The following is a 25,414-nucleotide window of genomic DNA, read 5'->3' on the forward strand; positions in this document are numbered from 1 at the left end:
CGCCCTGTGCAACTGGGTACTGGACTTCCTGACGGGCCGCCCCCAGGTGGTGAGGGTAGGCAACAACATCTCCTCCCCGCTGATCCTCAACACTGGGGCCCCACAAGGGTGCGTTCTGAGCCCTCTCCTGTACTCCCTGTTCACCCACGACTGCGTGGCCATGCACGCCTCCAACTCAATCATCAAGTTTGCGGACGACACAACAGTGGTAGGCTTGATTACCAATAACGACGAGACGGCCTACAGGGAGGAGGTGAGGGCCCTCGGAGTGTGGTGTCAGGAAAATAACCTCACACTCAACGTCAACAAAACTAAGGAGATGATTGTGGACTTCAGGAAACAGCAGAGGGAACACCCCCATCCACATCGATGGAACAGTAGTGGAGAGGGTAGCAAGTTTTAAGTTCCTCGGCATACACATCACAGACAAACTGAATTGGTCCACTCACACAGACAGCATCGTGAGGAAGGCGCAGCAGCGCCTCTTCAACCTCAGGAGGCTGAAGAAATTCGGCTTGTCACCAAAAGCACTCACAAACTTCTACAGATGCACAATCGAGAGCATCCTGGCGGGCTGTATCACCGCCTGGTATGGCAACTGCACCGCCCTCAACCGTAAGGCTCTCCAGAGGGTAGTGAGGTCTGCACAACGCATCACCGGGGGCAAACTACCTGCCCTCCAGGACACCTACACCACCCGATGCTACAGGAAGGCCATAAAGATCATCAAGGACATCAACCACCCGAGCCACTGCCTGTTCACCCCGCTGTCATCCAGAAGGCGAGGTCAGTACAGGTGCATCAAAGCTGGGACCGAGAGACTGAAAAACAGCTTCTATCTCAAGGCCATCAGACTGTTAAACAGCCACCACTAACATTGAGTGGCTACTGCCAACACACTGTCAATGACACTGACTCTACTCCAGCCACTTTAATCATGGGAATTGACGGGAAATGATGTAAATATATCACTAGCCACTTTAAACAATGCTACCTTATATGTTACTTACCCTACATTATTCATCTCATATGCATACGTATATACTGTACTCTATATCATCGACTGCATCCTTATGTAATACATGTATCACTAGCCACTTTAACTATGCCACTTTGTTTACATACTCATCTCATATGTATATACTGTACTCGATATCATCTACTGCATCTTGCCTATGCTGCTCTGTACCATCACTCATTCATATATCCTTATGTACATATTCTTTATCCCCTTACACTGTGTATAAGACAGTAGTTTTTTTTTGAATTGTTAGTTAGATTACTTGTTCGTTATTACTGCATTGTCGGAACTAGAAGCACAAGCATTTCGCTACACTCGCATTAACATCTGCTAATCATGTGTATGTGACAAATAAAATTTGATTTGATTTGATTTTACTTGTCCCTAGTTGTTCAACCTCATCACCAAGCGTGAGAATAAAAAACAACATTATTTCTGATAAAATGGGGAGTTTTATTTCTGTAACAAAGCCATTTTACAGCAACAAAAAAATAACACAGGAGTTACAATAATTTTCGGCCATAATAAATACACTCCATTAAATCAACTATACATTTCTTTGACTTAGTCTTTCCATCATCGGATCATTGACAGATCTGTACAAAGTTGATGAGTTAGTTTGACGTCACCAGCTTGTCTGTCCACCAACCAATCAGGAAACGGAAGTGGAAGTAGGTATTACAGTATCTAACTATTTGGACTATTTTCATGTAGTCATGTGATGTGCGTATATTTACCATTAAGTTGACATGGGGGAGGTAATAAGTATTTACTTTACAAGTACTTACTATTGTATAAGTAAATAAGTACTTATAGGTACTTAGAAGTTTAATAAGGTTGGTTTGCAAGGAAAGGAGTGGCGGGAGACAGGGAGACACGGTGGGAGACAGGGAGACACGGTGGGAGACAGGGAGACACGGTGGGAGACACGGTGGGAGACAGGGACACGGTGGGAGACACGGTGGGAGGGAGACACGGTGGGGGAGACACGGTGGGAGAGACACGGGGAGACACGGTGGGAGACACGGTGGGAGACACGGTGGGAGACACGGTGGGAGACACGGTGGGAGACACGGTGGGAGACACGGTGGGAGACACGGTGGGAGACACGGTGGGAGACACGGTGGGAGACACGGTGGGAGACACGGTGGGGGAGACACGGTGGGAGACACGGTGGGAGACACGGTGGGAGACACGACACGGTGGGAGACACGGTGGGAGACACGGGGAGACACGGTGGGAGACACGGTGGGAGACAGGGAGACACGGTGGGAGACAGGGAGACACGGTGGGAGACAGGGAGACACGGTGGGGAGACACGGTGGGAGACAGGGAGACACGGTGGGGGAGACACGGTGGGTGGGAGACACGGTGGAGACACGGTGGGTGGGAGACACGGTGGGTGTGGGAACACGGTGGGAGGGAGACACGGTGGGAGGGGACACGGTGGGGAGACGGTGGGTGGGAGACACGGTGGGAGGGAGACACGGTGGGAGGGAGACACGGTGGGTGGGAGGGAGACACGGTGGGACGGTGGGGAGACACGGTGGGAGGGAGACACGGTGGGTGGGAGACACGGTGGGTGGGAGACACGGTGGGTGGGAGACACGGTGGGAGACATTGGTATGTTTACATATTCAAGACCTTCTTGACTGTGAAGATGATGTCTTTGATCTGAGGTACACTGTGGTCCTCCAGGATCTTAGCGTAGGGCATGGGGATGTCAACACCGGTCACGCGGACTGCAGGGGCATCCAGGTAGTTGAAGGCTGGGCCTGGAAACAGGACAGATCATATTTTTTATTTATTTTACCAGGTAAGCTAGTTGAGAACAAGTTCTCATTTGCAACTGCGACCTGGCCAAGATAAAGCAAAGCAATTCGACACAAACAACAACACAGAGTTACACATGGAATAAACAAAACATACAGTCAATAATACAGTAGAACAAAATAAAACAAAAAGTCTATATACAGCGAGTGCAAATGAGAAGTTAAGGAAATAAATAGGCCATGGTGGCGAAGTAATTACAATATAGCAATTAAAACACGAGAATGGTAGATGTGCAGAAGATGAATGTGCAAGTAGAGATACTGGGGTTCAAAGGAGCAAAATAAATAAATAAATACCAGTATGGGGATGAGGTAGGTAGATAGATGGGCTGTTTACAGATGGGCTATGTACAGGTGCAGTGATCTGTAAAATGCTCTGACAACTGGTGCTTAAAGCTAGTGAGGGAGAGGTGTGAGTGATAACTGTGATAAACTGCATCTAGTTTGCTGAGTAGAGTGTTGGAGGCTATTTTATAGATGACATCACCGAAGTCGAGGATCGGTAGGATGGTCAGTTTTACGAGGGTATGTTTGGCAGCATGAGTGAAGGATGCTTTGTTGCGATATAGGAAGCCAATTCTAGATTACATTTTGGATTGGAAATGCTTAATGTGAGTCTGGAAGGAGAGTTTACAGTCTAACCAGGCACCTAGGTATTTGTAGTTGTCCACGTATTCAGAGCCGTCCAGGACGAGCAGGTGCGGGCAGTGATTGGTTGAATAGCATGCATCTGGTTTCCCCCTGAGCGACATCATTGATGTATACAGAGAAGAGAGTCAGCCCGAGAATTGAACCCTGTGGCACCTCCATAGAGACTGCCAGAGGTCCGGACAACAGGCCCTCCGATTTGACACACTGAACTCTGTCTGAGAAGTAGTTGATCGGTTGAATAGCATGCATTTGGTTTTCCCTGCGTTTAAGACCAGTTAGAGGCCACTTGTGTATGAGCTTTATGCTTTTCAAAACACTTTCCCTATGTATCCATTCAGAAAGTAGCCATACCCCTTGACATGTTCCACATTTAGTTACGTTACTTATTGTAAAATGGATTTTAAAAAATGAAATTCCACATCAATCTACACACAACACCCCATAATGACAAAGCAAAAAGAGGTTAGCCAAAAACAAAACACAAACCTCAAATACCTTATTTAAATAAATATTCAGACTCTTTACTCAGTACTTTGTTGAAGTACCTTTGGCAACGATTACAGCCTCGAATCTTCTTGGGTGTGATGCTACAAGCTTGCCACACCTGTATTTGTGACGTTTCTCCCATTCTTCTCTGCAGATCCTCTCAAGCTCTGTCAGGTTGGATGGGGAACGTCGCTGCACAGCTATTTTCAGGTCTCTCCAGAGATGTTTGGTCAGGTTCAAGTCCGGGCTCTGGTTGGGCCACTCAAGGACATTCAGAGACTTGTCCAGAAGCCACTCCTGTGTTGTCTTGTGTCGTTGTCCTGTTGGAAGGTGAACCTTTGCCCCAGTCTGAGGTCCTGAGCAGGTTTTCATCAAGGATCTCTCTATACTCTGCTCCGTTCATCTTTCTCTCAATCCTGACTAGCCTCTACCAGCCCGACGCTGAAAAACATCCTCACAGCATGATGCTGCCACCACCACCATGCTTCACCGTATTGATGGTGCCAGGTTTCCTCCAGATGTGACGCTTGGCATTCAGGCTAAAGAGTTCAATATTGGTTTCATCAGACCACAAAATCTTGTTTCTGATGGTCAGCGAGTCCTTCAGCTGCCTTTTGGCACAAACTCCACGTGGGCTGTCATGTGCCTTATACTGAGGAGTGGCTTCCACCTGGCCACTCTACCATAAAGGCCTGATTGGTGGAGTGCTGCAGAGATGGTTGTCCTTCTGGAAGGTTCTCCCATCTACACAGAGTAACTCTAGAGCTCTGTCAGAGTGACCAGGTTCTTGGTTACCTCCTGACCAAGGCCCTGCTCCCCTGATTGCTCAGTTTTTCCAGGCAGCCAGTTCTAAGAAGAGTCTTGGTGGTTCCAAACTTCTTCCATTTAAGAATGAGAGGACACTGTGTTCTTGGGGTTCTTCAATGCTGCAGACATTTTTGGTACCCTTCCCCAGATGTGTGCCGACAATCCTGTCTCTGAGCTCTACGGACAATTCCTTCGATCTCATAGATTGGTTTTTGCTCTGACATGCGCTGTCAACTGTGGGACCTTATATAGACAGGTGTGTGTCTTTCCAAATCATGTCCAATCAATTTAATTTACCACAGGTGGACTCCAATGAAGTTGTAGAAACATCTCAAGGATGATCAATGGAAACAGGATGCACCTGAGCTCAATTTAGTCTCATAGCAAAAGGGTGTGAATACTTATGTAAATAAGGTATTGTTTCTTTTTCTAAAAACCTGTATATACTTTGTCATTAGGGGTATTGTGATGTCATTAGGGGTATTGTGATGTCATTAGGGGTATTGTGATGTCATTAGGGGGTATTGTGATGTCATTAGGGGGTATTGTGATGTCATTAGGGGGTATTGTGATGTCATTAGGGGGTATTGTGTGTAGATTGAGGGGGAAAAAGCAATTTAATCAATTTTAGAATAAGGCTGTAATAAAATGTGGAAAAGGGTTCTGAATATCCTCCCAATGCATTGTATATATTCACATGCCTGTATTCCTACTACACCGAACAAAAATATAAACGCAACATGCAGCCATTTCATTGATTTTACTGAGGGAATCAGTCAATTTCAATAAATTGATTAGGCCCCAATATAGGTATTTCACAGGATACAGATATGGATCCGTTGGTCACAGATACCTTAAAGAAAAGGGCCCCGGGATCTCGTCACGGTATTCCTGTGCATTAAAATTGTCATCGATAAAATGCAATTGTGTTCATTGTCCGTAGCTTATGCCTGCCCCATACCATAACCCCACCGCCACCATGGGGTTGTTCACAACAATGACATCTGTGGTTGTGAGGCCGGCTGGACGTACTACCAAACTCTCTAAAACAACGTTGGAGGAGGTTTATGGTAGAGAAATAAACATTTCATTCTCTGGTGGACGTTCCTGCAGTCAGCATGCCAATTTCAGGCTCCCTCAAATCTTGAGATATCTGTGGTATTGTGTTGAGTGACAAAACTGCACATTTTAGAGTGGCCCTTTATTGTCCCCCAGCACAAGGTGCACCTGTGTAATAATTATGCTGCTTAATCAGCTTCTTGATATGCCGCACCTGTCAGGTGGATGGATTATCTTGGCAAAAGGAGAAATGCTCACTAACCCGGGATGTAAACTAATGTGTTCACAACATTTTAGAGAAATCAGCTTTTTGTGCGTCTGGAACATTTCTGTGATATTTTATTTCAGCTCATGAAACACAGACCAAAACTTTATATATATATTTGTGTTCAGTGTATGTATTCCCATGCCTGTACTGGCCCTCCAACATCACTCCTACCAGCAACCTGATCTTCCCAGGCAGCATTCCATCTAGTTCACCCATGTTTACAGAGGCCCAACTTAGCTTAGCCTTCAGAAAAGACAGCATGGGGATGCATGGTGTTATGAATGCAGTGCTACTTACACAACAATGACAAAGTCATGGACTAAAAAAAACAAGTTCAATGGCAAATCTCCAATGGAAATACTTCAGTCCAAGATTAGGCTTAATCTGCATCTGGGAAACCAGTCTATGTATGTTTAAAAAACAAGAGCACGTACCCTCCATGATCCTGGCACAGATCTCAGCCCCTACTCCGTACTGGGGCCAGCCCCCTTCCACCGTGACCAGATGGCCAGTCTTCATCACGCTGGCCTCAATGGTCTCCACATCCAGAGGTCTTATGGTACGCAGGTTAACCACCTAGCAGGGGAGAGACGGGGTTATAACCACCTAGCAGGGGAGAGACGGGGTTATAACCACCTAGCAGGGGAGAGACGGGGTTATAACCACCTAGCAGGGGAGAGACGGGGTTATAACCACCTAGCAGGGGAGAGACGGGGTTATAACCACCTAGCAGGGGAGAGACCGGGTTATAACCACCTAGCAGGGGAGAGACCGGGTTATAACCACCTAGCAGGGGAGAGACCAGGTTATAACCACCTAGCAGGGGAGAGACCAGGCTATAACCACCTAGCAGGGGAGAGACCAGGCTATAACCACCTAGCAGGGGAGAGACCAGGCTATAACCACCTAGCAGGGGACAGAACAGCAGTGGAGAGAACAGTACTTTAGTAATGTTCTCCTGGGGGGGGGGTCTTTTGTAAATCTATTAGATAAAGGTGATGTGTAGGAGAGTGCTGACAGAGCAGTGAGATGGATTGAACTCATGCGGCCAGCGTTACAACGTCCATGTGCTCCAGAAGCAGGGGCCTACACCGCCAGACGACATGTAGAACTTCAAACTTATTTAAAACACACTCGCCGACTCCAACCTCAAACCTTATTTGTAAGTGTAGATGTATTCAACAATAGATAGAAAGTAGTGACATTGCAAGAGCAGTGGGAGTTTCTATTGGTTTAGTTTATACATAAACCAATAGAAATCTGTTATTTTTTGAACCACATAACTGAAGACGACACTCACCTCACATTCAACCCCCTCTTTAGCCAGGACGGCTGCAGCATCCAGACAGAACCCCACACACCGGGAATGTGACACGAGAGTGATGTGAGTTCCTGACCAAAACACACAATGGTTGGGTACAAACGTTTTGCAGTGCATTCGGAAAGTATTCAGACCCCTTGACTTCTTCCACATTTTGTTGCGTTACAAACTGAATTCAACATGCAGTGCATTCGGAAAGTATTCAGACCCCTTGACTTTTCCCACATTGTTACGTTAGCGCCTTGTTCTAAAACGGATTAAATAAAAAATGTTCCTCTTCTATCTACACACAATACCCCATAATGACAAAGCAAAAACAGGTGTAACCATTTTTGCAAATGTACTCAAAATAAAAAACAGAAATACCTTATTTACGTAAATTCAATTGATTGGTCATTATTTGAAAAGGCACACATCTGACAATGCATGTCAGAGCAGAAACCATGCCATGAGGTCAAGGGAATTTACTATATAGCTTTGAGACAGGATTGTGTCGAGGCACAGATCTGGGGAAGGGTACCAAAACGTGTCTGCAGCATTGAAGGTCCCCAAGAACACAGTGGCCTCCATCATTCTTAAATGGAAGAAGTTTTGAACCACCAAGACTCTTCCTAGAGCTGGCCGCCTGGCCAAATTGAGCAATCAGGGGAGAAGGGCCTTGGTCAGGAAGGTGACCAAGAACTCAATGGTCATTCTGACAGAGCTCTAAAGTCCCTGTGTAGATGGGAGAACATTCCAGATGGACAACCATCTCTGCAGCACTCCACCAATCAGGCCTTTATGGTAGAGTGGCCAGACGGATGCCACTCCTCAGTAAAAGACACATGACATCCCACTTGGAGTTTGCCAAAAGACACCTAAAGACTTTCAGACCATGAGAAACAAGATTCTCTGGTCTGATGGAACCAAGATTGAACTCTCTGGCCTCTATTCCATTCATCACGTCTGGAGGAAACCTGGCACCATCCCTACGGTGAAGCATGGTGGTGGCAGCATCATGCTGTGGGGATGTTTTTCAGAGGCAGGGACTGGGAGACTAGTCAGGATCGAGGGAAAGATGAACAGAGCAAAGTACAGAGGGATCCTTGATGAAAACCTGCTCCAGTGTGCTCAGGATTTCACTACACTCGCATTAACATCTGCTAACCATGTGTATGTGACAAATAAAATTTGATTTGAACTCAGACTGGGGCAAAGGTTCACCTTCCAACAGGACAATGACCCTAAGCACACAACCAAGACAACGCGGGAGTGGCTTCCGGACAAGTCTCTGAATGTCCTTGAGTGACACAGCCAGAGCCCGGACTTGAACCCGATCGAACATCTCTGAAGAGACCTTAAAATAGCTGTGCAGCGACGTTCCCCAACCAACCCGAGAGGATCTGCAGAGAAGAATGTGATAAACCCCCCAAATACAGGTGTGGCAAGCTTGTAGCATCATATCAAAGAAGACTCGAGGCTGTAATCACTGCAAAAGGTGCTTCAACAAAGTACCGAGTAAAGGGCCTGAATACTTATGTAATTGTGATTTCAGTTTTTAATATTTTTTTAAAATATATAAATTAGCAAACATTTCGAAAAAACTGTTTTTTCTTTGTCATTATGGGATATTGTGTGTAGATTGATGAGGGGGAAAAGAATGCAATAAATTATAGAGTTAAAGCTGTAACGTAACAAAATGTGAAATCAGGCTTAAACACATCAAAATGTGGAAAAGGTCATGAGGTGTGAATCCTATCTGTAACACTGTGTAAACAACCCAAATTGCTCCCTATAGTAAACTACCTTTGACCAGATTTGGGACGCAGACCGATGAAGATCTCAATTAAGACATCATGCTAATTTGCTTTATCAACGATGCAATTTGCTAACAACGCTACATCAATTATCTTTCACACTGAAATGATCCATTATCTTTCACAATGAAATGATCCATTATCTTTCACAATGAAATGATCCATTATCTTTCACAATGAAATGATCCATTATCTTTCACAATGAAATGATCCATTATCTTTCACAATGAAATGATCCATTATCTTTCACAATGAAATGATCCATTATCTTTCACAATGAAATGATCAATTATGTCAATGCTTTAAACAGGGGATGTTAAAATGAACATTTACATTTTAACAAAAAAATATATGTAAATTCTTTCTCTCCAGCTCTTGCTACCTACCTTGTCTTTCCACCTTGGCCTTTCCAATAGGTAAGACAAAGTCTTTGTGCATAACCTCCTCAGACAGGTCAAAGGGTACACCATACATCAGCTCATTCTCCAGGAACACCACTATTGAAGGAAAAATACATTAAAAAGGGGTTTTCGATTAGCACACGTCACCATGGTTACTTAAATGTCTACACTACAGGACATGAGCAGATCTACAGTGATCCCTCTCATCCTCGACCACAATTTCCTAGGGACCTGGGGGGCGTCCTCCTAGGGACCTGGGGGGCGTCCTCCTAGGGACATCCACTTAGGTGCGTCCTCCTGGGGACCACCACCTCCTAGGGACCACCACCACCACCTGGGGGCGTCCTCCTAGGGACCACCACCACCACCACCTGGGGGGCGTCCTCCTAGGGACCACCACCACCACCTCCTGGGGGCGTCCTCCTAGGGACCACCACCACCACCTCCTGGGGGCGTCCTCCTAGGGACCACCACCACCACCTCCTGGGGGCGTCCTCCTAGGGACCACCACCACCTCCTGGGGGCGTCCTCCTAGGGGCCACCACCACCTCCTAGGGGCCGCCACCTCCTAGGGGCCGCCACCTCCTAGGGGCCGCCACCTCCTAGGGGCCGCCACCTCCTAGGGGGCGTCCTCCTAGGGGCCACCACCTCCTAGGGGCCACCACCTCCTAGGGGGCGTCCTCCTAGGGGGCGTCCTCCTAGGGGCCACCACCTCCTAGGGGCGTCCTCCTAGGGGCCACCACCTCCTAGGGGCCACCACCTCCTAGGGGACCACCTCCTAGGGGGCGTCCTCCTAGGGGCCACCACCTCCTAGGGGCGTCCTCCTAGGGGCCACCACCTCCTAGGGGCCACCACCTCCTAGGGACCACCACCTCCTAGGGACCACCACCTCCTAGGGGCGTCCTCCTAGGGACCACCACCACCGTCCTCCTAGGGACCACCACCACCTCCTAGGGACCACCACCTCCCACCTCCTAGGGACCACCACCTCCTAGCGACGTCCTCCTAGGGACCACCACCTCCTAGCGACGTCCTCCTAGGGACCACCACCTCCTAGCGACGTCCTCCTAGGGACCACCACCTCCTAGCGACGTCCTCCTAGGGACCACCACCTCCTGGGAACCACCACTTCCTAGGGACCACCACCTCCTGCGGACCAAGGGGCGTCCTCCTAGGGACCACCACCTCCTGGGGACCAAGGGGCGTCCTCCTAGGGACCACCACCTAGGGACGTCCTCCTGGGGACCACCACCTCCTAGGGACCCGGGGGGCGTCCTCCTAGGGACCCCGGGGGTTGTCCTCCTAGGGACCACCACCTCCTTGGGTTCACCACCTCCTGGGGTCCAAGGGGCGTCCTCTATCCTTTTATTGGTTTATTTAGGTATGGACTGTAGACTGTGGTCTAGCTCTTAGCTACCAATGTTGTACACCATGGCTGATGAACTAAACTGTACTACAATGAGCGCAAAGTATTGGGACAGTGAAATGTTTAGTTGATTTGGCTCTGTACTTCAGCACTTTGGATTTGAAATGATACAATGACTGAGGTTAAAGTACAGGCTGTCAGTTTTACATGAGGGCATTTTTGGTACATAGTACCCCCATTTAAAGGTGACCAAAAGTATTGGGACAGTCAGAAGGTAGTATTTGGTCCCATATTCCTAGCAGGCACCGACTACATCAAGCTGGTGATGCTACATAGTGGATGGATGAATTTGTGGTTTGTTTTGGTTGTGTTTCAGATTATTTTGTACACAATAGAAATTAAATGGTAAATAATGTAGTGTGTCATTTTGGAGTCACTTTTACTATAAATAATAATAGAACGTTTCTACATTCTTCTAAACACTTCTACATTAATGTGGACGCTACCACGGTTACGGATAATCCTCAATGAAGCATTAATAAATTATGAGTGAGAAAGTTAGACAAATATCATACCCTGCAAATAAATACTAACCTCCCCTGTTATTGTAATGGTTAGCATGTCTTGGGGTTATGATATTAAATGCTAACCTCCCCTGTTATTGTAATGGTGAGAGGTTAGCATGTCTTGGGGGTATGATATAAAATGCTAACTTCCCCTGTTATTGTAATGGTGAGAGGTTAGCATGTCTTGGGGTTATGATATAAAATGCTAACCTCCCTGTTATTGTAATGGTGAGAGGTTAGCATGTCTTGGGGGTATGATATAAAATGCTAACCTCCCTGTTATTGAAATGGTGAGAGGTTAGCATGTCTTGGGGGTATGATATAAAATGCTAACCTCCCCTGTTATTGAAATGGTGAGAGGTTAGCATGTCTTGGGGGTATGATATTAAATGCTAACCTCCCTGTTATTGTAATGGTGAGAGGTTAGCATGTCTTGGGGGTATGATATTAAATGCTAACCTCCCTGTTATTGTAATGGTTACAGGTTAGCATGTCTTGGGGTTATGATATTAAAATGCTAACCTCCCCTGTTATTGTAATGGTGAGAGGTTAGCATGTCTTGGGGTTATGATATTAAATGCTAACCTCCCCTGTTATTGTAATGGTTACAGGTTAGCATGTCTTGGGGTTATGATATTAAATGCTAACCTCCCCTGTTATTGTAATGGTGAGAGGTTAGCATGTCTTGGGGTTATGATATTAAATGCTAACCTCCCCTGTTATTGTAATGGTGAGAGGTTAGCATGTCTTGGGGTTATGATATAAAATGCTAACCTCCCCTGTTATTTAATGGTTACAGGTTAGCATGTCTTGGGGTTATGATTTAAAATGCTAACCTCCCCTGTTATTGTAATGGTGAGAGGTTAGCATGTCTTGGGGTTATGATATTAAATGCTAACCTCCCCTGTTATTGTAATGGTGAGAGGTTAGCATGTCTTGGGGTTATGATATAAAATGCTAACCTCCCCTGTTATTGTAATGAGAGGTTAGCATGTCTTGGGTGTATGATATTTGTGCGTTTGTAACTTTCTCACTCAGTGCTGGAGTACAGAGCCAAAACACAAAATGTGTCACTATCCCAATACTTTTGGAGCTCACTGTATCTCCAATACCTTTGAGGTAGCGAGGAGATAAGATGCAAGGAGTCATGGAAAGACAAAATGGACCCTAGTCCCCCAGAAGTAGTGCACTATATAGGGAATAGGGTCTATAGTAGTGCACTATATAGGGAATAGGGTCTATAGTAGTGCACTATATAGGGAATAGGGTCTATAGTAGTGCACTATATAGGGAATAGGGTGGCATTTGGGAGGCAGGTTATTGCTCACCAGGGTTGTTGTCCCTGATAGCTGCTTTGAGGAGGCCTCTGGCGTCCTCAGAGTTCCAGGGACTGACTACTTTGAGGCCGGGGCAGTGGCCGTACCAGGCAGCGAAACACTGGGAGTGTTGGGCTGCCACACCTGCAGACAAAATAACAAAAATAACATTCTTTATCCAATGACATTTCAACCATCCCAGAAAGAAAAAAGAATGCTAGTGTTTCCCCATGCTGATCCAAAGAGAGAGATGCTAGTGTTTCCCCATGCTGATCCAAAGAGAGAGATGCTAGTGTTTCCCCATGCTGATCCAAAGAGAGAGATGCTAGTGTTTCCCCATGCTGATCCAAAGAGAGAGATGCTAGTGTTTCCCCATGCTGATCCAAAGAGAGAGATGCTAGTGTTTCCCCATGCTGATCCAAAGAGAGAGATGCTAGTGTTTCCCCATGCTGATCCAAAGAGAGAGATGCTAGTGTTTCCCCATGCTGATCCAAAGGGAGAGATGCTAGTGTTTCCCCATGCTGATCCAAAGGGAGAGAAGTGTTTCCCCATGCTGATCCAAAGAGAGAGATGCTAGTGTTTCCCCATGCTGATCCAAAGGGAGAGATGCTAGTGTTTCCCCATGCTGATCCAAAGGAGAGATGCTAGTGTTTCCCCATGCTGATCCAAAGGGAGAGATGCTAGTGTTTCCCCATGCTGATCCAAAGAGAGAGATGCTAGTGTTTCCCCATGCTGATCCAAAGGGAGAGATGCTAGTGTTTCCCCATGCTGATCCAAAGGGAGAGATGCTAGTGTTTCCCCATGCTGATCCAAAGGGAGAGATGCTAGTGTTTCCCCATGCTGATCCAAAGGGAGAGATGCTAGTGTTTCCCCATGCTGATCCAAAGGGAGAGATGCTAGTGTTTCCCCATGCTGATCCAAAGGGAGAGATGCTAGTGTTTCCCCATGCTGATCCAAAGGAGAGATGCTAGTGTTTCCCCATGCTGATCCAAAGGGAGAGATGCTAGTGTTTCCCCATGCTGATCCAAAGGGAGAGATGCTAGTGTTTCCCCATGCTGATCCAAAGGGAGAGATGCTAGTGTTTCCCCATGCTGATCCAAAGGGAGAGATGCTAGTGTTTCCCCATGCTGATCCAAAGAGAGAGATGCTAGTGTTTCCCCATGCTGATCCAAAGAGAGAGATGCTAGTGTTTCCCCATGCTGATCCAAAGGGAGAGATGCTAGTGTTTCCCCATGCTGATCCAAAGGGAGAGATGCTAGTGTTTCCCCATGCTGATCCAAAGAGAGAGATGCTAGTGTTTCCCCATGCTGATCCAAAGGGAGAGATGCTAGTGTTTCCCCATGCTGATCCAAAGGGAGAGATGCTAGTGTTTCCCCATGCTGATCCAAAGAGAGAGATGCTAGTGTTTCCCCATGCTGATCCAAAGGGAGAGATGCTAGTGTTTCCCCATGCTGATCCAAAGGGAGAGATGCTAGTGTTTCCCCATGCTGATCCAAAGGGAGAGATGCTAGTGTTTCCCCATGCTGATCCAAAGGGAGAGATGCTAGTGTTTCCCCATGCTGATCCAAAGGGAGAGATGCTAGTGTTTCCCCATGCTGATCCAAAGGGAGAGATGCTAGTGTTTCCCCATGCTGATCCAAAGGGAGAGATGCTAGTGTTTCCCCATGCTGATCCAAAGGGAGAGATGCTAGTGTTTCCCCATGCTGATCCAAAGGGAGAGATGCTAGTGTTTCCCCATGCTGATCCAAAGGGAGAGATGCTAGTGTTTCCCCATGCTGATCCAAAGGGAGAGATGCTAGTGTTTCCCCATGCTGATCCAAAGGGAGAGATGCTAGTGTTTCCCCATGCTGATCCAAAGGGAGAGATGCTAGTGTTTCCCCATGCTGATCCAAAGAGAGAGATGCTAGTGTTTCCCCATGCTGATCCAAAGGGAGAGATGCTAGTGTTTCCCCATGCTGATCCAAAGAGAGAGATGCTAGTGTTTCCCCATGCTGATCCAAAGGGAGAGATGCTAGTGTTTCCCCATGCTGATCCAAAGAGACGCTAGTGTTTTTCCTCTAGCACTAAGACACTTGATTCAACGAATCATTTCCTTTTCAAAGCCTTTGTTTGTTAAACAGGTGTGTTAGTGCGAGGGCAAAAACTAAAAATGTGCACCCTTGAATCCCAAGGACCAGGATTGGGGAAAACGACAGGCATAGATGTTTGTTCATTTACCTGCAGAGGAGCCGTTGGGGCCGCGGAACACAATGGGGACAGGCTGGGCTCCGGCTGACATGTAGTAGGTCTTAGCAGCTGAGTTGATCACCTGGTCGATGGCTTGCATAGAGAAGTTCCAGGTCATGAACTCACAGATTGGCCTCAGCCCGGCCTGGAAACACAGGAGGAGAAGATGGTTGAGTCTAGTCCTATATTGTGTACTTTTCAGATCGTGCAATACTTCTGACCAGAGCCTTATGGGCCCTATGTAGAGGGCAGGGTGCCCTATGTAGAGGGCAGGGTGCCCTATGTAGAGGGCAGGGTGACATTTGGTATGCACCTAATGAGAAGTCTCATCTTCCTACCACGATCAGACATTCAAATTGGGTTAGTGAAGACATGCTTGTATAATGTTACTTTCTATAGGAATAGGACATTTCCATGCATGCCATTATAATAACAATACTAATTGACTTACGAATGCCGCACCAACGGCAATGCCTGCAAAGCCCATCTGTAAGGGGAGAAAATGCATCTGTTACAACACGTTCTAGAGCCCATTACATTTAGGGCCACAACACGTTCTAGAGCCCATCACATTTAGGGCCACAACACGTTCTAGAGCCCATCACATTTAGGGCCGCAACACGTTCTAGAGCACATCACATTTAGGGCCGCAACACGTTCTAGAGCCCATCACATTTAGGGCCGCAACACGTTCTAGAGCCCATCACATTTAGGGCCACAACACGTTCTAGAGCCCATCACATTTAGGGCCACAACACGTTCTAGAGCCCATCACATTTAGGGCCACAACACGTTCTAGAGCCCATCACATTTAGGGCCACAACACTAGAGCCCATCACATTTAAAACAACACGTTCTAGAGCCCATCACATTTAGGGCCGCAACACGTTCTAGAGCCCATCACATTTAGGCCAGCAACACGTTCTAGAGCCCATCACATTTAGGGCCACAACACGTTCTAGAGCCCATCACATTTCAAACATTCTAGAGTCCATCACATTTAGGGCCACAACACGTTCTAGAGCCCATCACATTTAGGGCCACAACACGTTCTAGAGCCCATCACATTTAGGGCCACAACACACTAACAAAGAAAAAAACAGCGTTGTCTTGTTTACAGTGTGTCTGTTTTTACCTCTGTGATTGGTGTGTCGATGATTCGTTTGTCTCCATATTTCTTCCACAGTCCCCTGCTCACCTATAAATCCACCAGTCGGGAGAAAAACACCAATCAACTAGTCAAAATTATCAGTTTGAACAAAATACATTTAAAATATATTTTAACAATAATATCATGGAATGAAATACATATACAATTAACAAATATATCAGAACAAATATACTGAACAAAAATAAACAATTAAATACATTTTACTGAGTTACAGTTCATATAAATGAATTAATTAGGCCCTAATCTGTGGATTTCACATGACTGGGAATACACATGCATCTGTCGATCAGATACCAAAAAAAAAAAAAAGTGCCACACAACAGACCTCAGTCTTTCTGTGCATTCAAATCGCCATCGGTAAAATGCAAAACGAAAACATTTTTTCCCGCTGTCTGTATCTTATGCCTGCCCATACTATAATCCCACCGCCACCATGGAACACACAGGAGAATTACTCACTGACAGGGATGTAAACACATTTGTTCACAACATTTGAGAAAGATAAGCTTTTTGTGTTTATGGAACATTTCTGGGATCTTTTATTTCGGCTCATGAAACACAGGTAACCAACACTTTACATGTTGAATTTATATTTTTATTTAGTGTATATTTATTTTAAACAACTTTTGAAATCTGCATCCTGATTTGCATGTAGTTTGTCATTGTGTACTCATACCTTGTAGGCTCCATCATACTGGGCCACCTCCTCCCCCAGAAGGAAGACTTTCTCATCCCTCTCCAGTTCCTCGTCCATCGCCTGGTTGAGGGCATCTCGGACATTCACCTGAAATAGAGACATTACACGATGTGACTATACAAAAATGACTTGATAATAAAATCGTAATTGATTCATTTTATATAGCCCTTTTCATTGCAAGCAGAATCTGTCACTTAAAAGATCAAAACAAGTGCAGAGCCTGTGGTCTAGCAACATAAACTCCTCGCCCCACCAGAGACCAGGGTTCAATCTGCAATCCAAAACGTCATACTGTTTCTCCCATCTCTCCATCTACCTCTGTGATTTCAGCACTGTTTTAATAAAGTGGGGATGGTGTTAGGGATCTTGGGGGTGTTCTTCCATAGCATATGAAGATCGGCAGTAGTATCTTGAGTGTAGATATGACATACATTTGACTACATACATGTGACTACATAAATGACATACATGAAACGGTGAATCAGACTACATACAAAAATGCCAGATTTGATTACATACAAGATGAAATACATTTGACACTTGAATAAATGGCTGCTGTGGCTACACAGCCGAGGACAAAACGGCAGTTTACCTAAAAACCATCAGTTGTTTAATCTTCTCGGTGTAACAGTTGTGATAATGGGACAATTCGGGGGTACAACATTTCTCAAGCCTGGATTGAGGTTCACGTTTTCCAAAACATTTCTAGTGTCGGCTCTGCGGTGTCTTAATATACGGATGATACCGCAGCTGTATGTAACCGGGTCGGATCTATAGCTAAGGTCAGGCCTTGACATCCCACATGGATACAACGTTCATCATAGCCCGTAAACTGGTTAACATTTCATGATTTCTTTAAATCTACATATTACCGTATAAACAATTGACTGCTTTTCGTAACAGCACAATTGCTAGAAGTGAACACAGCTGATAACTGCGGTGAAGGTTATTAGCTAGATTAGCAAAGATGCTAGCTAGTTCTCACCTGCACAGCCGCTGGAGAGGTCTTGCTGAACTCTCTACGCAGGACCACCGAGACGGCACTCTACACAAGACAAGACAGAAAATGGTTCTCGTTAAGGTCTCATCCTTATTTGAACAATATAATTGTCTGAACTTTGAATTAAAACGGAATAAACACCTTCCCGGAGCGAAGAAAACACCTAATCGACGCCATCTTTGACCTGTCCTCTGTGAGGGAGGAGCGACTTGTCCTGTGAAAGGATCAGATCCAATCAGAGCGTTTCTTTGCGAGTCAGTCAAAGGCAATCGATGTCGAAAACCAATCACGACCATTCTCATGGAAAGGAAGCGGAAGTACTCTGTGCGACTGGGAAAATCCAAGGGCAAAAGCAAAAAGCAGCATAACCAGCTTTTTGCAGAAATGTATTTTGTCTTACAAAAAAAAAAAAAACCTGCCAACTATTCGTAAATGTAGCATAGCAGAACTTCAATTCCGATATTTGTGCTTAGCTGCCACTTTAGATTTACTATGCTTAAGTTTATGTAGCTAGCATAGCACAGACTAGTGATGACACTGACCGTGTATTTACATAGCAAGGCGCAAAACAAAAGTCACAGCACTAACCATGTTAAGACAGATGTACATGACATAGTTGGACACACAAGCCATCAAACCTGTCAGTTCTGTGCTAAGTTCAACTCCAACATTGTTTCAATTTTTTTTTTTTTAAACATTTATTTAAGTCAGTTAAGAACAAATCCTTTTTACAATGACGGTCTACCCCAGCCAAACCCTCTCCTAACCCGGACGACGCTGGGCCAATTGTGCGCCGCCCTATGCGACTCCCTATCACGGCCGGTTGTGCTACAGCTCGGAATCGAACTCCACCGATGCGCCACTCAGGAGGCCCAAATGGAACACGCATTGGCCGCATTGTTGCTTTAGTCAGACTTATAGTTTACAGTAGGCTTTAATACAGTAGTCCTTATTACCGTAGTTTACACAAGGCTTTAATACAGTAGAGAATCTCATTCGCCACTAGAAAGTGCATGTGAAGGTTGCTAGGGGACGTAGGTCCTGTGATGTGTTTGTAGTTAAGGATCGTGACCGGTGGGGTGTGAAGTTACTTTACGGACAGTACGATACATTTTATATCCACGAAAATAAAAACACACATTTCAGTCCATGATTTTAATAAAATAAGTATAATACGACAATCTCGATAATTGTATTTTTTTTCTTTTTCCGACACAGCTGTGCAGGGTCAAAACATACAAACCCCAAACAGTTATGAATTTTAATGTTTTAATGCAGCAGACGGACAATATATGGTTTCATACAACCCCCACCACCCCAACCCCCAAAAAAAGGGGTTGGAAAATGTTAGTAACTTCATTTTAAAGTGCAGTCATCTTCAATCATAAAATATTTTTGTTTTCCTGTCACCGAGTTGTTAATTCATACTGCCAAAAGGTGGTATAGTATTTACTTTAAAACTCCATACTCAGCAGTGCAAATCAGAAAGGTTGGCAGGCAGCAATGATAGAAAGACTTAATTATAAACTAATTACATAAACTATGCAGCAGGGAGCATTCTTATTGGACAAACGGCTGCCAAATAAACACAATGTCATACTGAAGCCTCGCTTAGACGACCCCCTGAACTGGAAAAGAGAGAGAGGTGAGAGATTGGATAAAATTACATAATGAGGGGAAATGTATTCTGGGTATTGTTACATACAAGGACACACACCACTCTGTTAGTGATGTAAAGAGAAGGTAACAATAAGCAGAGATAATGAAACTCCATGGTCGCGTTTACACGGGCAGCCTAGTTCTTATCTGTTGCCCAATTATTGGCAAAGGATATGATCTGATTGGCCAAAAGACCAATTATTGGCAAAAGATAAGAATTGGGCTACCTGTGCAAATGCAGCCAATTAGTAATTGTCCTGAATGTGCCAATATATCAATCTTCAAAACAAGTTAATCTTGTAATGTTGACAAGACAAAGCATTTCAGACAGTTTTGCAGATTGTAACTTGGCTTTTCAGACAGATTGAGGATGTACTGTTCCTTCAGTTCCTCTGACAGTGGTTGGATGTAGCAGAGGTACAGATTATGATGATCAATAACAGATTAGCTCGTTAACTCATTTCAGGATTAGGATTAATTTCTTGTAAACACCAGAATCAATTTTTTTTAGATACATTCACCCAGTAAACCGCTCACAGTTGTGTGTCAAACCTGGATCGTAGAGAAAAGCCCTCCCCCTCAGTCAAGTGCAGCAGAGAAATAGTCAATCCTTCAACATCTTTAAACTGCTATTTTGGAGAGGAAAAAGCAAAACAATCTTTTAAAAAAGGTATTTGAATCTTAATTTGTATACTGTTACTGATTAATACCAGTAAGTACAGCATGTCATCATTTGGGGTAATTATTTTGCATACTGAATGGTGACAGATTTCTGGTGGTTCTCGTTTACTAAACAAGCGGCCATGGGTAAACTGAGGTTTTAATCCTTGCAGCGTCCATTGATTTTTTTTGTATCTATCTGTGCATTTGAAAATGGCACCCTATCCCCTATATAGCGGACTACTACTAAAGTAGTGCACTATATAGGAAATGGGATGCCATTTGGGACACAAGGCCATATATTGACGCAGGCACAGAGATGAATGTGGCACATAGATATAAGCACCACAGACAGTCCAACAGCATCACATCTCCTTCCATTCATTAGAAGAAAACAAAAAGCTAAAAAAAAAAAAAGATACAATAAACATAACAGACCAACAGTTCTTTCATAGCCGTCTCACTGTGATGACACAGTTCTTTCATAGCCGTCTCACTGTGATGACACAGATAGTTCTTTCATAGCCGTCTCACTGTGATGACACAGTTCTTTCATAGCCGTCTCACTGTGATGACACAGATAGTTCTTTCATAGTCGTCTCACTGTGATGACACAGATAGTTCTTTCATAGTCGTCTCACTGTGATGACACAGATAGTTCTTTCATAATCGTCTCACTGTGATGACACAGATAGTTCTTTCATAGTCGTCTCACTGTGATGACACAGATAGTTCTTTCATAGTCGTCTCACTGTGATGACACAGTTCTTTCATAATCGTCTCACTGTGATGACACAGATAGTTCTTTCGTAGTCGTCTCACTGTGATGACAGACAGTTCTTTCATAGTCGCCACAGTGACACAGACAGTTCTTTCATAGTCGTCTCACAGTGATGACAGACAGTTCTTTCATAGTCGTCTCACAGTGATGACAGACAGTTCTTTCATAGTCGTCTCTGTGATGACATGGCTGTTGGATGTCAGGTCAGAGTCCCAGTCCCTCTAAAACACCTGTGGTTCATGTGTTTGCTTTCTGAATCACTTCCCTCACAGTTGCTTGTACATTTCATTCAAGTCACTTCGCTGTAAATAAGAAGACGTTCCACTGAAATCATAAAGTCCTTCACTGCAGTCTTCCAGATAGACACCAGGCTGATGCCACCTCATCTTTAAACCACCTGTACAGTCCACTGACCAGTCATGTTTGTGCTAAAGGGAGAACCAACGAGGCGGCCATATTGGAAAGGAGTTGATGCCCCGTCCCCTACCTCAAACCTTAAGGGGCGGGGCTGGGGGTCAACTCATCGGACGGGAACTAAATTTAGAAGCAAAAAAAACCTGAAAGAGCAAAAATATGATTGAACAGGACGACAGGTAACCTTTAGGGGTGACTGGGACCACAGGGTCAGGACGACAGGTAACCTTTAGGGGTGATTGTAACAGTGACTGGGGCCACAGGGTACAGGTAACCTTTAGGGGTGACTGGGACCACAGGGTCAGGACGACAGGTAACCTTTAGGGGTGACTGGGGCCACAGGGTCAGGACGACAGGTAACCTTTAGGGGTGACTGGGACCACAGGGTCAGGACGACAGGTAACCTTTAGGGGTGACTGGGACCACAGGGTCAGGACGACAGGTAACCTTTAGGGGTGACTGGGGCCACAGGGTCAGGACGAGAAGGAAGAGCGGCCCTCTTCAGAGTGTTGGATGCTGCGGTCGATGGTCACTGCTTTCTTCAGTTTGCCTATACTGAATGACGTGATGGAGCTGAGGAGGGCACCACGCCCCACACCGTTGGCAGGAGGAGGACCTGGCCCAGGGAGAGGAGGATGCGGAGGGGCGTGGGACTGGCCAGGGTTATCACTTGGAGGTGGTAGAGGAGGAGGAGGAGGAGGTGGTGCAACTCCTGCATCAACAAGAAATCAACTGTTAAAACATTGAATGGTAGTCTGATGTATAAAAATACATCAATATAAATGTTTCCTGTAAACAGTGTTTCCAATGTCATCAATTAAATCACCACCACAGGGATCACAATCTACAATGTTACACTTGAGCTTCAAGCAGTGTTTGAGTCTGCAAAGGCTTCTGAGCAAAACAATTTGTTGGGAGGTGGACAATATCAATGACAATGGTGAAAATAAATATCCCCCCCCAAAAAAGGAATAAACGTTAATGTTTTGATCATTGCAGATTGTGACCTTTTAAAGTTGCAGACACCCTTTTACCAAGCAAGCAAAGGCAAATCAATGCAGGAGATTAAATATAAATCTTTAATTAAATTGTAACTATCAATATTTGATGTTTTAGTGAGCAGAAATTTAAGGTTGGTGTTTGAAAATGGTGAGGTGTTTCAACTTCTCTAACGGACGACACCCCGCGCCATTTTCAAACGGACGACACCCCGCGCCATCTCCAAAACGGCCATCTCACTATTATAAAACTGATATAAATCGCGTTGGATTTTGTCATTTACTCTGTTAAGATTAGAATCTAGAATAGGTTCTAGATTCTATAGTATAAAGCTCTAAAATATTTTCATAATTAAGATATGTGTGTTTCTCCATTTAGTATTAGTTTCATCTGGTTTGCTCTGAGCAGTATCATTACATACTTCTACTATGGACACAAGCCTGACTACAGTGGTACAGAGTACTGTAAGTGTAGTGTACTTGCTGTGCTTCAGGGTCGACTGCAGCTTTAAAAAACATATAGGAATCATTATTGAATTACTTTACCCCACACATGTTCAAAATGGTGCATGCTCTACTTGGCAGACAGACAGAAAAAAGAGGAGGAAAAGAGAGGCAGATTAATCACTGTTATTGGTCAACAGTACCTTGAGGAGTACAATCAACACTACTGTTAATTCAAACTAAAATGTTCATTATTTACAGTATGGTGTGATTACTGATTAGCTGAGTGGAAAATGAATGGAAAAGTATATATAAACAAGAAAGGAAAAAAACACTGAAGTATGACCAGAATAACTACTCAGATGGTCCATCTAGTAATCACATGATGATATGAGGACAACATCATAAAATAAAAAAATACAAATTCAAGTAACCAGTCAGGTTCACCAGCTAAAAACTAAAATAGTCTCAATAGTCTAATATACAGTATGGTTGTTGAAAAAAATATATACACCAATATGCATGCATACAAATACAATCTTCCTTATAAATCACAGGCAATAACATGATCATAATTTGATAGAACTCAAGACAGCATGAAATCATATATATATATATTTTTTAAGTCTCAAAACAGCCTCTATCTAAACCTCTGTACCAGTGCTTAATCTAACCTAATAATATGGACTATTATAATGCCTCTGTTTTACCACAAGGGGGAGCCCCACCATACGGAAAACAGTGCTAAGACATGGTAACAAACATAGACCTCATGCACATCACTGTGGAGGAACTATTACTTAAAATCAGTATCAATGGGCAGGGTGCTGACTGATTTCAAAACTGCCAGAGTTATAGTCTTCTCCTGAGGGTCTGGTATCTACCATAGAGTTATAGTCTGTGTGAACCTGAGGGTCTGGTATCTACCCTAGAGTTATAGTCTGTGTGAACCTGAGGGTCTGGTATCTACCCTAGAGTTATAGTCTGTGTGAACCTGAGGGTCTGGTATCTACCCTAGAGTTATAGTCTGTGTGAACCTGAGGGTCTGGTATCTACCATAGAGTTATAGTCTGTGTGAACCTGAGGGTCTGGTATCTACCATAGAGTTATAGTCTGAACCTGAGGGTCTGGTATCTACCATAGAGTTATAGTCTGAACCTGAGGGTCTGGTATCTACCATAGAGTTATAGTCTATGAACCTGAGGGTCTGGTATCTACCATAGAGTTATAGTCTTCTCCTGAGGGTCTGGTATCTACCATAGAGTTATAGTCTGTGTGAACCTGAGGTTCTGGTATCTACCATAGAGTTATAGTCTGTGTGAACCTGAGGTTCTGGTATCTACCATAGAGTTATAGTCTATGAACCTGAGGGTCTGGTATCTACCATAGAGTTATAGTCTATGAACCGGAGGGTCTGGTATCTACCATAGCGTTATAGCCTGAACCTGAGGGTCTGGTATCTACCATAGCGTTATAGCCTGAACCTGAGGGTCTGGTATCTACCATAGAGTTATAGTCTATGAACCTGAGGGTCTGGTATCTACCATAGAGTTATAGTCTATGAACCTGAGGGTCTGGTATCTACCATAGAGTTATAGTCTATGAACCTGAGGGTCTGGTATCTACCATAGAGTTATAGTCTGTGTGAACCTGAGGGTCTGGTATCTACCATAGCGTTATAGTCTATGAACCTGAGGGTCTGGTATCTACCATAGAAGTTATAAATTACACGATGGATGGTGTATCAATACACCCAGTCACTACAAAGATACAGGCGTTCTTCCTAACTCAGTTGCCGGAGAGGAAGGAATGAAGCCAATGGTGACTTTAAAACAGTTAGAGTTTAATAGCTGTGACAGGAGAAAACTGAGGATGGATCAACAACATTGTAGTTACTCCACAATACTAATATAAATGACGGAGGGAATAGAAGGAAGCCTTTACAGAATAAAAATATTCCAGAACATGCATCCTGTTTGCAATAAGGCACTAAAGTAAAACAGCAAAATATTTTGCAAAGAAATGTCCTTTATGTCCTGAATACAAATCATTATGTTTGGGGCAAATCCAAAAAAACACATCACTGAGTACCACTTCATATTTTCAAGCATGGCTGCATCATGTTATGGGTATGCTGGTCATCGTTAAGAACTGGGGAGTTTTTTAAAATTAAAATAAAGGGAATGGAGCTAAGCACAGTCAAAATCCTGGAGGACAAGCTGGTTCAGTCTGCTTTCCACCAGACACTGGGAGATGAAGTCACCTTTCAGCAGGACAATAACCGAAAACACAAGGTCAAATCTACACTGGAGTTGCTTACCGAAACAAAATAGAATGTTCCTGAGAGGCTTAGTTACAGTTTTGACTGAAATCGGCTTGAAAACCTGAAAATGGCTCTTTTTTCCCCCAAAACCTTATTTTACCAGGTAAGTTGACTGAGAACACATTCTCATTTACAGCAACAACCTGGGGAA

The 25,414-nt window shown here is 44.6% G+C and overlaps 2 protein-coding genes across 9 annotated transcripts in view; both read right to left on the reverse strand.

The window, feature by feature from the left end:
• Positions 1–2,547: 2,547 nt before the first annotated feature.
• On the reverse strand, positions 2,548–19,014 carry LOC112255377 (pyruvate dehydrogenase E1 subunit beta). Its single transcript, XM_042324942.1, has 12 exons — positions 18,941–19,014; positions 18,126–18,198; positions 17,970–18,029; positions 16,964–17,071; positions 16,252–16,314; positions 15,568–15,603; positions 15,108–15,261; positions 12,903–13,034; positions 9,628–9,738; positions 7,425–7,516; positions 6,559–6,700; positions 2,548–2,796 (listed from the first exon to the last, which is right to left on the reverse strand). The coding sequence occupies exons 1-12, from the start codon at positions 18,997–18,999 to the stop codon at positions 2,651–2,653; spliced, it is 1,176 nt and encodes a 391-aa protein (XP_042180876.1). The 5' UTR covers positions 19,000–19,014; the 3' UTR covers positions 2,548–2,650.
• Positions 19,015–19,124: 110 nt separating this feature from the next.
• Positions 19,125–25,414, reverse strand: part of pxk (PX domain containing serine/threonine kinase) — a 54,322-nt gene continuing 48,032 nt past the window's right edge. For 3 of the 8 annotated variants that reach the window (XM_042324935.1, XM_042324934.1, XM_042324940.1), the window contains 2 exons: positions 21,774–22,210; positions 19,125–21,725 (listed from right to left, as the gene is read on the reverse strand). In XM_042324935.1, coding sequence (XP_042180869.1) covers positions 21,972–22,210 — 239 coding nt within the window. In that variant the 3' untranslated portion in view covers positions 19,125–21,725; positions 21,774–21,971. Of the gene's footprint in view, positions 21,726–21,773; positions 22,211–23,042; positions 23,071–25,414 lie in introns of those variants that run through there. The other 5 variants (XM_042324938.1, XM_042324939.1, XM_042324936.1 and 2 more) reach the window with 5 other exon arrangements.

This window comes from Oncorhynchus tshawytscha, linkage group LG07, assembly GCF_018296145.1.
Source record: "Oncorhynchus tshawytscha isolate Ot180627B linkage group LG07, Otsh_v2.0, whole genome shotgun sequence".
In the NCBI taxonomy this organism is placed as follows: domain Eukaryota; kingdom Metazoa; phylum Chordata; class Actinopteri; order Salmoniformes; family Salmonidae; genus Oncorhynchus; species Oncorhynchus tshawytscha.